Below are 16,385 nucleotides of genomic sequence, written 5' to 3' on the forward strand. Positions count from 1 at the left end.
TTATATGTATGGAGGACACAAGACTTTTTTCTCATCAGATTTCTTTCCTTGTTGTAAATAGCTGAAAGCAGTTGACAATTGTGGTTTTTTTGGGTAATAAATAATGATATTTGTGATTGTCAGGTATCGTTCACTCTGAATGAAGATCTCGCAAATATTGATGATGGTGGAAAGCCATCTTCTTTCAGTGCACCTCGAGAACATCCTTTTCTTTTGCAAAGTGTGGGAGGACAGACGTTAACTGTGTTTACCGAGAGTTCCATGGGTAAGTTAGATGGAAAAGTGTTAGATGGAAAAGTGTTCTGTTAACTGAAGTCCTGCCAAACTAGATATTTCCATGGATGCTAACTAAGCTGAAGTTAGGCTTCCAAACTTTATCTGTTTGTCTCAGCTTTGCATTTAGCTGTGTTTCTAGCTGCCTGTCTTACTTATGACAAGACAAAACAACAATAACAAAAAACAAAACCTCAGAGCAAAAAATTGACCACTGTCTGAAATTCAAAACTTGAAACTGAAATTTTTTATTTTGAAACAAATATTTTGGTAACAGAAACTGAGTTTAATGGACATCTTCATCAGAGAAAACTGCACAGCTTGTATTGAATTTTAAGCTACAATTTTCTTTTATTCATAACATTCATAGCTTCTAGCTCCAGAGGAAGGGAAAGACTAGATGAGGTATGTAATTTTATGTACTACCTTTTTAACAAAGGTCCATACTGAGCTTACAGAATACAATAAAACTAAGGTCCAAATCCTATCCAGCTTGTCAGCACTGGCATAGCTAGGCCAATGGGCTGTGTGCTGCACCTTGCAGTTGGGTGGCAGTCACAGAGGCCTCCTCAAGGTAAGGGAATGTTTGTTCCCTTACCTCAGAGCTACATTGCCCTTAACTTGGTGCTGGAAAGTTGGTTACGATTGCATCCTGAGATTAAAAAAAGCACAAATTATTTAGAAGCACAAAAATAAAACAAGTAGTAACAGCAGAAGTAGGATTGTTCTTTCTGACTTCTGAAAGCGAGCAAGAGAACCTCCTGAAGGAAAGCATTTTATAGTTCTGGAATCACTACAGATCAGGCCCTGCTCGTTATAGACACAAAGCCAAACTGGGACTGTGGTTTTGGATGCCCGTTCCCCAATTGCAGTGAATTGTGCAGTCCCTTCCTGGAGGTCTTATTTCTTTTTTTAGGAGAAGTTCAGGCCCAGTCAGTGATAAAGTATGAAAGGCACTTTTTGATTCATAGTGAAGGGGAAAGCTATTCTGCTGAAGTTTTATTTAGCAAATTAGGCTCATTTTGCTCACTTGCTTGTTCTCTCTCTCTCCAATGCTGGCTAATAGATGCACACAGTATCCCAGGGCAGAAGAGAGACAGCTGTTTTTGGATCTTTGCCACATTTCTCCATTTCCTTGCTTTTTAAACACTTAGGGGTGTGCACTTCACTGTAAATGTCTTTTCATTGGCTCCTGTTGCCTTCTCCTTCTGGCCTTACTGGAGAGAGGATTTTCTGAACTGGAACTTACCACCATGTCTCAGAGAAGTTGTGAGTTCTTTTTTCTCAGTCACTGCTCACCATCCTCTCCTTGCATAAGGCATGCATCCTGCTAGGCTTACGAGGAGCTCTGGATTGTATATTGAGCCTTGGGCTTTGCATTTCTGGTACTGCCAGAGACAGAACATATGCATGCATGCACATACAACATACTACATTCTGCCAATCCTACTTCTGCAAAATTAGACAAGCAAGAAATCTACAGATGCTTATTGCCTCAAACACTTAATAATAAGCTCATTTTGTCCCAGCATTGGCAAGATGGCAGTCCTAGTTCATTTGAGTTCTGACAAAGCATGCCTGGAAATGTGGTTGCCAATGTTTCCTCTAAGGATTTTTAGAGCATGTTTCCACGGCCAACCAGCCGTGCACCTCTCAGCTGAGCTCCATGCAGCATGGAGCTCGGCAACCTGGAAGTTTGGCGATGTGATGACATCAATAACAAAGATCTGGTGGCGGTATGATGATGAGTCATAACACTGCCTCACTGCAGATGGGGTCCATGCACTGGTGTAGACTCCTTATAGAGCATAGTGGTGGTAGCTCTGCCTAGCAAGGAATGTTAGCTACAGGCCTATACTGGGCACATGGAGACTGTATTGCCCCTTGGTCATGAAGACTAGAACCTATCCTTAAGTCCTAAACAGTTTAAGGAAATTCTTTTCAGTGACTTTACATGCCACCCCTGTGCACGTTTGCTTGGAAGTGACTATCATTATGCATAGTTAGTACCATTGGCATAAGCCAATATGGTGTATTGGTTCTGGAGCTGAACAGAGATCTTGAAGATCCAGATTCAGATCCTCACTCAGGCATGAAGCTTCCTGGGTGGCTTTGGGCAAGTCACTATCCCTCAGCCTCACCCATCTCACAGAGTTGTGAGGACAAACAGGGAAAGAACTATTTATGCCATCTTGAGCTCCTTGAAGGCAGAGTGGTATAAAAAAATGTGAAAAATAAATAGTGCTTATTCTGTCGGGTGTGGATATAATTTTGCAAAGATTGGGATAGTGTACTGCTATCTTCATGATTTTTTTCAGTGGGGGGGGGGCACCATTTTTGACAGCTTCTGTACAACCAATGCAAACAGATGACAAGTAATCAACTGCTGTCTTATTGAAAATTAAAAGCAGGATTTCTTTTGAGCAAATAGAAAGATAATTTTGAAATGACCCAGTAGTTTTCAGCATCATGACTTCAATGTCTGGTGGATCACCAGTTTTCCATGGCAATCTGTTCTGGAGACACAATTGTATTATAAAAATATTGTAATGTGAACCCAATAACATATTGTTTTGGGGTAATTGTCCAAAAGATCTTGGAAGCTGAAGTTTCTGCCTTAGAACTAAGCTATTTCCCTCTCTGAAAGATTATTCAACGGGTGCCTTTTGCACTCTTTAGGGGTCATGGTTATCTGTTCACATTGTGGTGTAATTATAAAACACAATTACAAGGCTATTTCCTTCCCTAAATACATGCAGTCACAATGATTAAAGTGTTGCTACTGACTGCGATACTACCTAAAAGGCTTGCATTCACATCAGCATTCTCATTGGCTTTATTCCTCCCTCCATACATAAAGTCACAGTATTAAAAACCATTGTAACATTGGCTGAGATGCTGCCAAATATTGCTACTTGCATTTGTATCACGGATAGGCTTGTCTATCACACATGAGGTTGTTTAGGCAGCAGTTGTGAGCCCATCATAGACTGAATATTTTATTGTATAGTGAACCTTGTTTTACATAGTAACATGGAGTCCATTGTAAAGTAATTTGATTGTAAAGTTAATCCATTGTAAAATAGGGGTTCATTGTATATTAAAATAGACTGTGAAACAGCAAAATGTTAGTGTCAATTTTTTTCATAGTCCTATGTATTATAGTTGAACTAAGCTTATAAGAAACATCAAATTATTATGATGTAACTATCCTAAAAATAATTTTGTTGTTCGTCCGTCCCCCAGATATCTAAATCAGGTCTTATTAGTGGATGTAAAATTCTTTTTATAGGTGAATGTAGAAAGACATTGAAAATAAGACATTTGTTTGAAATTCAAATTCTATTGTATTAAGGCTAGTTTAAAAGAAAAGTTTCTATCCCTCTAGCTCAGTGATTTTCAACCACTGTACTGTGGCACATTGCTGTGCTGTGAATGGTCTGCTGGTGTGCTGTGTGATTTTGGGAGGGTCATTAATTAGTTGGGCTATTGGGTTTGTGAGTAGCATGGTGTGCCTTATCAATTGTCAAAAAACTGAAGCCTGACCATTTTAGCGCCTTGTCAGTGTGTCTTGCGATGAAAAAGGTTGAAAATCACTACGCTAGCTGAAATACAGATGTAGTAACTAGTGTACTGATTCCTCCCACAGAAATGTAACATTTCTAGGAATCTTGAAGTATTCTTAGAGTGAGAAAATTTTTTTCCCATTTTTCAGAAAGTATTGAAGATTATAGGATCTAAACTTTCTTTTACTAGTGTAAAAAAATAAAAATACATCACGTATGTCTTGGTGCATGAAATTGTACTGTTCGTTTGCTTTTTGAAATTTAAAACTATAAATCTCTTAATTTTATTCAAACAACAATTATAATAAAATATTTTATGATAAAACCAGGGAAAACATATCTTCAGTTGCAACTAATAACCATTTTCTAGTGAGAATGTGTGAATCAATCCAGGCCTCTAAAAATACTGGTGTCTTTTAGCAATCAGAGCTATGAGAACTTGTTGAACAAAGATGCAGATTTGTATTTTGTATTATCCCCTGGAACACACTTTTTCTGCTCTTTGTCTGCTATAATGATTTGATGCCCTTTAGGAGTCAGAAACACATCTGTATTTGAACTTTCTGTATTGCGACCACTTGTTTGTTTATACTTATTATTATGAAATGATTTCTATATTCTGAAAGCATTAAAAAAAAAACCCAGATATGTTCATGTTGTTTCCAAATACTGACTTACTCTGAACAGATCTTGCTTATTTTGGGGTCTTGCTGGTGGAAGAATTACAGCGCTGGGTGAGACCAACTTTCTGGCTAGTTTAGCATTCTAAACACAAAAAATAGCCAGCCTGAGTCTTCTGCTACAGTTATTTTCCATTTTTTGTCCCCAGCATCTGGTTTTTAGAGATTGTGCTTTTGGCCATTGTAATTAGTCACTTGCCCTCTGTGTAACTTGTAAAAATGCTCCTTATGGGCATCATGTCTCTCCTTTATGTTCTTCTCTATTCATTGTGATCAAGCAATGAGATCTCACAGTCAGTGCCTTTATAAGTGGTAGACTGTTTAAAAAAAAAAAAGCTTTTCATTGGTGTCCTTGTGGTTAAGAAATGCCTTATTGGTAGAGATCTGTTAGGTTCTTGACCGGTTTAGGTCTGCTATAAAGTCTTCTTTTAAATTTAGCACCTTTTTGAAGGTGCTGGATTTGTAGCTGGTCTGTTCTGTTTATTTCCTCTGCTGGTTGATATGCACTGCTGATTTAATTATTGTTTTAAATTGTGTTCTCTTCTGCTCTTTGAGATTTTATATTAATTGCAAAGCATACTATGTGTACCTAAATAATGTTTATTTTGTGATTTACTACCCAAAATTCAATTATAAATGCCATTGTTGCTTAGAAGATTTAAGATTAAAAATGTTACTGTACAGTAGTTCCTGTAAGTGGAAGATCTTTTTAAAATAGTGGCTAGTTGACTGGAGAACAACAGCTCTTGTTGTTTGTCTTCTCTAGCCTAATTTTTGTTCTTGTTTCCACATGAAATATAAACTGCATCTTGTTATATAAACATTACCATATGTACACTGCGAGTTGCTAAGCAACAATTTCTGCTTTCTCTTGTTTTTTCTTGCCTTTATCATTATTCTAGTTCTACATTTCTGGCATACATTTCAATATGAATTGGCCACCCAGAACAAATTGGGTGTCTTCCCCCTTCTATTATTTAGTTACAGTATAGCCTGGTGAGCAAAGATGCTTTGAATGGCATTTTTTAGCCACCTAACAGCTATCTTGTAATGCTATAGAGTAAGAGTTCAGAAATTTTGATTGAAATTATGAGTCTAATTTCCAAATATGGATTTGCAATGAATAGGGAGCCTTCATCCTTTGTTAAAGGATATTTAAAATGGAAGCAACCTGGCTCAGGCCATCATGATTCAATTTCTCTTTGTATCTCTTGCTTCTCCCTACCTGATCCAGAAGGCCTAATAATAGCTTGAGATGGCCCATCCTGGTCAATATGTGGGGAAAAGCCATCCTGTCTAGTACCTCTGCCCTTCTGAACAATATGCATGATTGATGCCTTTGGGTTCTAGTCACACCTGGCATTGACTGAATCCTCCCACCTGACCATAGTAGCTTAATTGTCTCTCTCTCTCTCTCTCTCTGTGTGTGTGTGTGTGTGTGTGTCAGTGATGCAGAGTGGGAATAGGGATCCTGTGCAGGGGGGGCGGAGAGAGAGAGAGAGAGTATTCATGATGTCTGTATCACTATCAGTTTTCTATTTTCCACTGGCTGTATGTAGTGTCAATGCTGTTACCACTTCCTTTTCCCTCTGCATCTTGTATATATCATGTTGTTGCTCTTCTGCACCAATGTAGGTTCGCCAGTTTTGTTTCTTTAGTCTCCTTTCTTTAAAACTCCCTATTTCTAGTACTCAGTTTCATCTGTATCACTCCTTGCTGTTTGGCAGAAACAGTGCACAAGACTTTTGTTCTTGCAGAAATTCACATGGCAAGATAGTCTCAAATGTAGTTGACAGCATGACTGCCTGGCCACAAAAGTCTGGAAAAATAGGTACCAACTCCACTACTCATCTCTTGATCCTGGGAGAAGAGTAGTACAGATGCAGGCATTTTTCCATTCGCACACTGCTTTTGATGGGCTTGGATAGGACTTAGATGTCGTCATCACCTTCAAAAAGGTGGGAAAGGGCTGCAAACAATAGGTTTTGAAACTCCCCCAGTGGGTTGCAGTCAACCAACAATCTTTATATTATGCAGATCTGTATTAAAGACTGTATTAAAGCCATAAATTAGAATTGCAGACAAGAATGCACATGGTACCCAAGATTGCACAGTTCTTACCATTCCTTATTGTTGTTTCCAGAGAGCCAGGCAGATGAAAAATCTGAGAATAGCAACACTGGTAAGTGATGCTTGCAGCAACTTTTCAATGAATGTGATCTTCACTGTTTGTATCGAGAATCATTTTAAACATTCAGAGTGTAGAAAGCACCATAAAATTGTGAATAATAAAGCTAATTATTTCATTGGTAGAAACTACTAAATTATTCAGAGGCCTTTATTCAAACTGTAAAGCTACTGGGGAATTAAAAAAAACAACAACCAGCACTGCCTTGAAATCTTTAAAACACTTGAACATAATTCTGTTTTATGTGGATGCAAATGTATTTACTTCTTGTTTTCTTTTGCTTGAGAAAGGTTCAGGAAAGTTACAATTGCCTAAGTAATGAAATCCATAATTGTCATTCCAAATTTTGCTCAAAATGTAGCAAATAATCAAGTTGCATATCATACACTTTCATTACATGCAGCTCATATGTATGATTGACTCCATCTTACATAGTTTGTTGATTTCTGGTGCAAGTATTACAAGTTTAGCCACCAGAAGTGCATGCCACAGACCAATGGCATCACTAGGATTCGTGTTACCCAGTGTGGGAGGCCTGAGCATCACCCCATGCAGTGGGCGGAGCAATGCCTCAGGTGGTGGACGTGGTGATGTACCATTGCCCTGCCCCCACTGGTTTTTTTGGCTGTACCTTTTGATAGAACACAGATATTTCAATGTGGTTTGTTTCATTGCATTCTACATGAAATTTACGCATTGATTGATATGTAACATGATGGTGTTATTCTTCCAAACTCTGATTTTAGTGATTTTGAAAACTTGTAGAGTCTCTCTCTCACACACACACACCCCTGTGTCAACTTACTAACACCTTATTGTAGCAGTTCTCAAACTTTTAGCACTGGGACCCACTTTTTAGAATGACAATCTGTCCAGGATCCACTGGAAGTGATGCCATGGCCAGAAGTGACATCATCAAGCAAATTAAAATAAATAATTATAAATAATTAAATTAAAATAAAAGAAATAATTAAATAAGGGGACCCAGTCCTGTTCCACCAAGTGAATCTACTCTGAAGTAAGTCCCATAGTGGTCAATGGGGCTTACTCTCAGGAAAGTGTGGGTAGGATTTCAGCCTGTGAGCCCAAGCCTTTGCATATCTACTCTGAAGTAAGTTCCATAGTGGTCAGTGGGGCTTACTGTCAGGAAAGTGTGGGTAGGATTGCAGCCTGTGAGTCCAAGTCTGTGCATGTCTACTCAGAAGTAAGTCCCATAGTGGTCAATGGAGCTTACTCTGTAGTCTGCCTGCAATAACCCCCCCCCCCCAAAAAAAAGTATCAGTGAGATTTCCAGCCCTCCCCAGTGCCCAGTTTAAAGTTCTTCTATTTCAGGCATATCCATATAAAGACCCACCTGGCTTTGCAAGTGCAAAATAGAAAACTTTCCTCTTACCAGTTGAAGCCTCTTTTTTGTCCTTCTTAGTGGGGGGGGGGGGCTCCTTCTGGAGCATTTGTGCTCCAGTTCCATCGGATCAGGACCCTTCTGGTGGTCTAACATTCCCCTTTGCCTGGGCTGACCGAAAGGCAAGGCATGTCTGCCTACTCATGAGTAAATGCGACCAGGTGACTGAGTTTGCTTTTCATAGAGCTCAATAGACTGCAGCTGGAAGGGAGGGAAGGACCTCCTTCTCATGTGTTTTGGGGGCTGCATTCATTGGATGAGGACCATTCTGACTTCCTTGGAGTCCTCTCTGTCTGCCCTTTCCAACAGACTGAGGCAAGTCCGCCTACTCACGAGTAAACATGGCCATGTGGCTTCGTTTCAGTCTCAGACTCGCAGCTAGGAGGGAGGGAACTTCTCAGGTGTTTTTTGGGAGCTGCATTAATTGAATCAGGACCATTCTGGTGTCACTGGATTCCTCTCAGCCTGCCCTTTCCATGGACTATGGCAGGTATGCCTACTCATGAGTAAATGCGCGATATGGCTCACTTTCACTTTCCATAGGGATGCATTCATTTTTTCTTTCTGGTTTTTTTGCCGTAACTTTTGAATGAAAGGAGCGATTTCAATTATGTGTTTTGCATTGCACTCCACTGGGCATCCTGCATCCAGGATGCATGGTGTATGGCATGATGGGGTAGCTCCCAATGCCGCGAAGTTGGTGTGTCCTCCCCCAGGGCACGTCACCCCCCTGGCGTGTCACCTGGTGCAGCCCGGACCCCCCTAGCAGCGCCAGTGACAGGGACATTAAGTTCATTTAACCCTGGTTGATGTTAAGCAAGAAATTACACTAATAAATCAGTGATTCCCGAAGCATATGAGCACAGTAGCTTTGTCTTGCACTTCCAAGAGTGAGCTACCTATTTTTGTTGAATTTCATAAGAACATAAGAAGAGCCCTGCTGGATCAGGCCCAGGGCTCAGCATCCTGTATCTCATAGCAGCCCACCTGATGCCTTGGTGGGAAAAATTGTGTTTCTGATTGATTGAAATAGGAGTACTGATCAAATTTGTCCCCCCTCCAGTTATTTAAGATCATTATTTATTTTTAAAATGTGGTATTCCATCTTCCTAATTCTGTTTCTTTAGCTGAAAGAATATTCCCAATCTGTTTTAACCCATTTCTGCCCAGGCCTCAGGGTTACGCATTTGATCCCTATTGTATACATATAATATTGAACAGAAATGGTGTAAGTTGGCAGTGGCCTGACCACTTTACAAAACCTTTTTTAAAAAAAACAAAAAAAAACCCTGTCTTGATCCCAATATGTTAGGTCATTATTGACCGGTCACAATTTTGCCATTCTTGGGCAGGGTGATCAAGCATGTAATGATGATGCAACTCCTGTATGAAAGTGATTATTTGAATCCTTTTCAATCTGGTTACTGGCCATATTTTTGGATGGAAACCAGCCTTGGTGGATGACCTGTTATAGAAACTGAACAGAGAGGGTGTTTCCCTATTAGTTCTGCTGGACCTCTCAGCAGCCTTCAGTACCATTGATCATGGTATTTTTCTGGTCTATTTTACCAGATTAGAGCTGGGAGATACAGTTCTACAGTGGTTCCAGTTGTTGGGGGGGGGGGTTAGTTCCAGAACATGCTAATAGGAGCCATTGGCCTATGGCAGCAGCACTCAAAGTCATGACCATTGTATGCCCAGAATGCAGTCCCTGTCCGGATTGCATCTGAGTGTTCTGCCTGGGCTCCATGCAAAATCCTCCTCATTCGAAGGCTAGGGACACTCTGGGCAGTCGCGTCTGCTGCCTGGCATTCCAGAAAGCCGTGTGACAGGACGTTCAGGCAGATGCAACCGCCCAGAGTGTCCCTCTCCACTGAACGAGGAGATCTTTGCATGGCACCCAGGCAGAACCAAAAGGTCTACTTACTTACTCACCTAGCAGATGGATCCACGTGAACTGTGGATCCAGCTCCTGGGCTAGGGATCCAGCAGCCCTGGCCTGTGGTGACCATCAGGGTTCTTTCCTGTCCCCCATGCTTTTAAAGCATTTTCATGAAGCCTCTGGGCAGGTCATACAAAAATATGGAGTTGTGTGTCATTGGTATGCTTGATGTTGTTGGCATCCTTTAGTCTTGAAAGACTATGGTATCGCGCTCTGAATAGTGGTTCTGGAACCGAGTGTCCTCTCTAGTGCGTGAAGCCTGGGTAAAGTAGGTATGGAGGATAGGCTGTTACCCATGCAGCAAATCCCCCCTCTCCACGTCGCTGAAATGGTCCAATGGAAAGGCAGAAGCCAATACGGTTGGTTCCAGTGGCGTCGCAGGAGTTGCCAGAACGTGACTGTGTTCAGCTATGAACTGCCTCAGGTACTCTGGCTCCGGATTTTGCCTCGAGGTTGACTCCTGAAGCCTTTTCCATAACTGGATGTAGCCACAAGGCAGTGGAGGTTTGGGATCAGAGTTTTCCTTCTCTCAGATGAGCTGCCTTCCCAGGCTGACAAGTCCCATCTACCCAGTGGCTGTTTAGTCGCCTCTTACGACAAGTACAGCCAAAATGAGGGCCTATTTTTATCCCCCAGTCCCCAGGGGTTAAAGGTATGCTTTACCGTTAAAGGTGGGTTATTTGGTCAAACTCTGTCAGATATGGCTGGTATGACTTCTTCCATTGTCTGAACATGTCTTAAGCTACAGTGGAATTGAAACAGCTTGTAACTGTGCTGTAGATTTGCTACTTTTATTCTGGATTTATTGAGGTTATTCTACAGTTCTGTCAATACAACATAAACTTTCTTTAGACTGTCCTTGTATTTTTAGGATTCTGGTGTTGGTTGAGAGAATTTTTCTTCTGTTGTAGTTGTTAAAATCTGCAGTGCTAATTGTCTGATACAAGAAATGGTGAGAGAGAATGTTGTTTTTGCAATTTCTGTGTACATGGCAATGAACAAGTAATAAGAGGAGAGCGATCTGTTCCAGTGGACTTGTAATCTAAAATTCACTCGAGAGACAACAAAGGAAAGAGAGGAAAATGGAAGCAGAGATAAAGTGGGGAGGAACGTTGGTTTTATTTCAAGAACACAAACTTAGGCATGTAATCGTCTGGGTTCCAGTGTACTGGGGCAAAGACTTCCCTAGAGGAAGATAGCTAAGAATATTAGAAGAGGATTATGGGGCTGTTTGGAATTTTAAAAAGAGAGGATCAGTGGGGCTGTTGCTGTTCTTGCCACGTAGTTATGTTGAATCTAACTCTAACAGTAGTACAGTTAAAATATAAAAACACTTTCAGTTTAAGATGAGAGTTAAGATTCTTATCACTTTTATTCATGCCCTTAAAAATGAGAAAATTGCAGGCTAAAGTGATCCCTTTAACTTTTGTGCATGTAAGCCATAAATATGTTAGGCTCTCACTCTCTCTCTCATATGTTATGCTGACTTCACAAATTCGACTCCATGAACCTCTTCTTTGCCTTGGTCCTGCAGCTCAACATTGGACTGTGGAAGGACATATCCAGGCACAAATTCAACAGCTGCAGCATTTGAAATAATTTGCTAGAGATATACCTGATAGATTACTGCTTGATAGGTTGTGATGTTATCCACAGTATCCCATAAATGAGTTGCTAAGATCAGAACCATGCAGTAGATATGCATTCTCGCAGCAGCCACTTGTGGTTCTAACCTACACTGAATTCTAGAGGCACTTTTGACCTTGCAAACTTGTCTAGGTTGACACTAACTGCTTGCCGCTCTGGTAAGAGCAAGTGAAAGAATTGCTGGATCAAATCTTTGATTTCTCCCAAGCATTTAAGACGCATTTGTTTCATATTTAAAAACCGTGTATTAGTAGTATAGAATGGAAGAGATTCCATAGCCATTACCGTTTATTATGCTGGTTGTTCTGTGAAACTCAGTGACAATGCAGGTAGTAGTGACGAACATTTTGATTAACACATTTCTGCCCAGCGCACAGGTGTACACATTTGATCCCTGTTGTGTATATGCAGTGTTGGGCAGCAATGGCTTTTAATTCAAGAACAAAGCAAATTTAGAGGCCATTTCTGATGGAAAGGTTAGAAGGGAACAACGAGCAACAAAGACAGCATCAACAGTTGGTGCTTAGCAAAATGAAGAGGGGAGTAAGGTTCACAAATGTTTTTAAGTCCACCCCTAAAGCACCTTAAGTTTTCCATCTTCTGCATTGTCAGGCAGTGAAATTGCACACAATGTACGGCATGAAACTTGAAAGAATCGCAGTCCTTCAGGCTAGCCAAGAAAGCCCTTTTATTGCTGATGGGGCGGGGAAGGGAGGAGCGATAGGGGAAGATGCTGCTCCTGTTTCTGTCTGGACATTTACTATAGTAGGTGGCACTTTGGGGTAGCACTTTCCCTTGTACAGATGTACCTGGCAGAAATTCATGAGGTGGAACTCTAGGAAGTGATTGGAGAAGCTTCACTTAATGAATTTATTTCTGGACTCCTCTGTCCAATTTCAAGACCAAGGTTGAAGAATGGGTGTGGAACTAAATTTTTAAAACCAGCATAATATACAGGAGTGACTGTGGATAGTTTTAACATTTACACCATCTAAGCAGTAAACCTTCAATTTCCATGTGTTTTTTTTTTAAACACATATGAACATTGTAAGTGCTTTAAGTTTCATTTTAAACCAAACTATTTTCTCTTTTAATTTCTTGGGATTTTTTAAAAGGCATAAAATTATGTAAGAGGGGAGTGTATGAATATTTTGCTTCTTTGATTTAACAATGCTTTCAAATGCGCAAATGACTTTCCGCTATATAAACTTGTTAAACCTGCACAGGATTGTGTTCTGCATGTTAACACAAGTTCAGAAGGAAGTTGTATTAGAATTAGACAATAACTAATGAAAATGAGTTGGAGCCCAGTCCTATAGGCCACGATGCTGGTGCCCCACCTGCACCTCTGGCCTGGGTTGTTGCAAAAAGTGCTGTAAGGCACTTTGCACCAGCAGAACTGATGCACCAGTTGGTGTAGGACTTCAGCACCCAAAGATAGCTGCTGATAGCTCTCACTGGTGAGTGGCCGGGCTTTTGGGGGCAGGGGAAGGGGGCGAACTGGGCAGGGGAGGATGGGGGGAGAAAAGAAGCTGGCCTGGGAGGGGCAGAGATAGCAGCAGGCTTTGCTGCCGTATCCTGACCCCCCCTTCTGGGCTGGGAAACCCAACACATCTCCTCAATTCTGCACATGCTCAGTAGTGGGCACAAATCCGAGGAGAGCTGTTGGGGCTGCCTGGGTGCTACATGGGGTAAGGGAACATTGGTTCCCTTACCCTGTGGAGGGAGACCTGGCACTGTTTCCCTGGCCCCATAGGATACAATGGTTGCTATTTTGGTGCCACTGTAGCCCTGAGCACTAGGGAAGCTTAGGATTGGGCTGTCAGTTGCCCTCATCTGTCAGAAATGGGGACTTTGGGGAAATTCATAGAATACCAACAACTAGTAGCTAAAACCAGAACCATTAAGTAGAACTGTCGTGATCAGAGTGACTATACCTATTACTTCCTGGCCTGTTATACAGAGGGAAGTGTATTACAATAATTTTGCAACATATACCACTTTATTTTTACAATTCTGCTAATGGGTGTTCAGTGTCAGTTAACAGTGCAGAATTGCCCAGGAATTCATGATGGGGTGGGTGGAGAGATAGCACTCTACAGTGATGTTAACTGTAATGATGCTATTAAAGAATCTACTTTTCTGCTTCACTCACACTGAAAAAACAAGCTGCTTTCCATCTTGCTCCTAGGAAGAGTCAGCTGGGTCATTTGAAACACGTTGCAATATGTGTCCTCAGTTGATTAGCCTATTCCAATTTGGGACTTATTAACCTCTAAAGTCCCAAATTGGAACAGGCTAATCAACTGAGGACACGTATTGCAACGTGTGTCAAATGACCCAGCTGACTCTTCCTAGGAGCAAGATGGAAAGCAACTTGTTTTTTCAGTGTGAGTGAAGCAGAAAAGTAGATTCTTTAATAGCATTACAGTAAACTTGAAACTACTGAACTTAAATTTTTTCAAAACAATGCACGTGCTCTTTTATAAACTTGAGTTTTTTATTAAATCACTTTAAAGAGCATGGCGTATGTGTGTGTGTGTGTGTGGGGGGGGGTTATGCTACCTTTTGCCTAAAAGAAAAAAGATTACTTTTGTGTGATAGAGCAATTTCTTAGGAGACAATTTTCAAGCTGCTGTATCTCACTCATTTCTCAATAAGACTGCACAAAATTTGCAAGATCAATGGCTATTGTCACCCATCTCGTGGTGCCAAATTTTCAGGAGTCTTGGACAGAAGATTTGGGTTTTGAGATCAGTAGAAGTTTCAGGGCTTTTCATGGTGGCATGAAGATTTAAACAGATTTGTAAACTGCTTTGTGAACTACTTTTTGTTTGAAAAGTCATATATAAATATACTTTTAATAAATAATAATTACAATTTATATCTCTTCTTACCTATACAGCCAGTGCTATGCCTGTACTGTATAATATAGGTAGAGAGAGTTGCATTAGTCTTCTTAAAAAAAGAAAGTTAGCCTGATAACATTTTAGAGACAAAGTTTCCAGTCCCTACCAGAAAGGGACTGCATATGGCTTGAAGGGTCTTATCTGTATTTCCTTCCCTTCCTCTGTCCATGAGGTCAGTCCAGTGGGTTTTGGCAGTGAGGCAATAAATCTTCACCTCTGTTGGCCCAGTTTGCATTGCTATCGACCATGTTGTCTTGCACCATGGTTCTGTGATTGATCTACACCCAGAGGTACTTCATCAGACAGCATGAGAACTGAGAACATTTGTTGATGACTTGGAGGCAAAATTTTCTGGCTGTAAGTTTTGAATTAATTTGAGTAAGGGATGGTGGTACTTCAAAGGAGTAGACAACTGTCTCCAGGATTTCTTGGAAGCATGTTGGCAGGGATAAACCTAGAAAAATTAATTTAAAAATCCCTAATGGGCACAAGTATAATGAGTTGTACAGATAACTCAACAGCTATTTGCTTATAAAGGAAAAAAGACGAATGTCAAAAGATACTGTCACTTTCTGACAGCTTCTGCTTTTTTTTTTTTTTGAACCAAGTAGGCTTTGTGAGATACAATATTTGAGTAACATGTGTGATGTTAAGCAATGTCCTCTTAAGCCTTAGAAATGCTTCATCTTTAGCTTCATGGAGTACTTCTATCCCATATTTTAGAAGAATTACTATGCACAGTAAAACGTGATAGTGATGGATGTTTTCTACAAGAAATCACTTCCTTTGCTAGTTATACCAATCCAGGTTCAGAAGTATTTTCCCAGTCCAAGGTTAGATTGTGCTATTCTGCTTCCTAGTAAACTTCTAATCTCTTGGCATTTTATGTATAATTACCATCAGACAAATTTTAACAAAATTGGATCACATTTTTAAAGTCTTCTCTGCCTGGGAAGAGAAGTTCCCCAGCATAATGACTGCTTCAACTCAGTTGACAAAATATCTGAGCTTAGATTAACTTTTATCCAGTCAGGCTACATGATTCTGCTTTTCAAAATTTGACCTGGAAATTGTTCTAAATTCACAGGAAGGAGAGAGTGTTTCCCCCCACCCCTAATTTGTTACATTTATGCAGGCAGTACTCCCTGCATAAACTTTCTTGATTATGCTCTTCAACATCTTATTGATTTGAAAATCTTCTAAAAACCATAGTCTTGATGTATCATGAAATAAGCCATACCCTCTTTTATATGGATTCCTTCCTTGTTTAGCACTAACTAGGTGTGTTTGGTGAGTAAGATAGGATGATAGTCTAAAAGTCTTACTGATCACAGTGGGCTTACTTCTGACTAAAACAAATAACACTGTTTTCAAACACCTCTAGCACTAACCATTGACTTGTGTTGTCCTAATTGGCTTAGTTAACACTTACCCTCCAATCCACAGTCAAAACCTCACTTCACGTCTTGTTTTCTGACTCTGGTTTGGAAGGTAAGTGCTAATCATAGTTTGCCAGTTGAGATGTCATGGCAAACTATAACTAAATAGGAAATTAAGAGTGCATGAGTCTACAGGTTGTTTACTGGCCTCTAAAGCAGGGATGCCCAAACCCTGCCCCTGGGGCCACTTGCGGCCCTCAAGGACTCCCAATTTGGCCCTCAGGGAGCCCCCAGTCTCCAATGAGCCTCTGGCCCTCTGGAGATTTGTTGGAGCCCACACTGGCCTGCCACAACTGCTTTTAGCGTGAGGGCGACTGTTTGACCTCTCGTGTAAGCAGT

At 40.6% G+C, this 16,385-nt stretch overlaps 2 protein-coding genes across 2 annotated transcripts in view; one reads left to right on the top strand and one right to left on the bottom strand.

Annotated features, from left to right (window-relative positions):
• TPT1 (tumor protein, translationally-controlled 1) overlaps positions 1 to 16,385 on the bottom strand; it is a 302,395-nt gene that overhangs the window by 199,915 nt on the left and 86,095 nt on the right. The gene's annotated exons all lie outside the window — the stretch shown is intronic.
• Positions 1 to 16,385, top strand: part of GTF2F2 (general transcription factor IIF subunit 2) — an 89,588-nt gene that overhangs the window by 11,536 nt on the left and 61,667 nt on the right. Inside the window, exons 4-5 of the mRNA XM_066621238.1 lie at positions 124 to 265; positions 6,663 to 6,701. Of these exons, the coding sequence (XP_066477335.1) occupies positions 124 to 265; positions 6,663 to 6,701 (181 nt within the window). The remainder of the gene's footprint in view (positions 1 to 123; positions 266 to 6,662; positions 6,702 to 16,385) is intronic.

This window comes from Tiliqua scincoides, chromosome 3 (assembly GCF_035046505.1).
Source record: "Tiliqua scincoides isolate rTilSci1 chromosome 3, rTilSci1.hap2, whole genome shotgun sequence".
NCBI classification, from domain to species: domain Eukaryota; kingdom Metazoa; phylum Chordata; class Lepidosauria; order Squamata; family Scincidae; genus Tiliqua; species Tiliqua scincoides.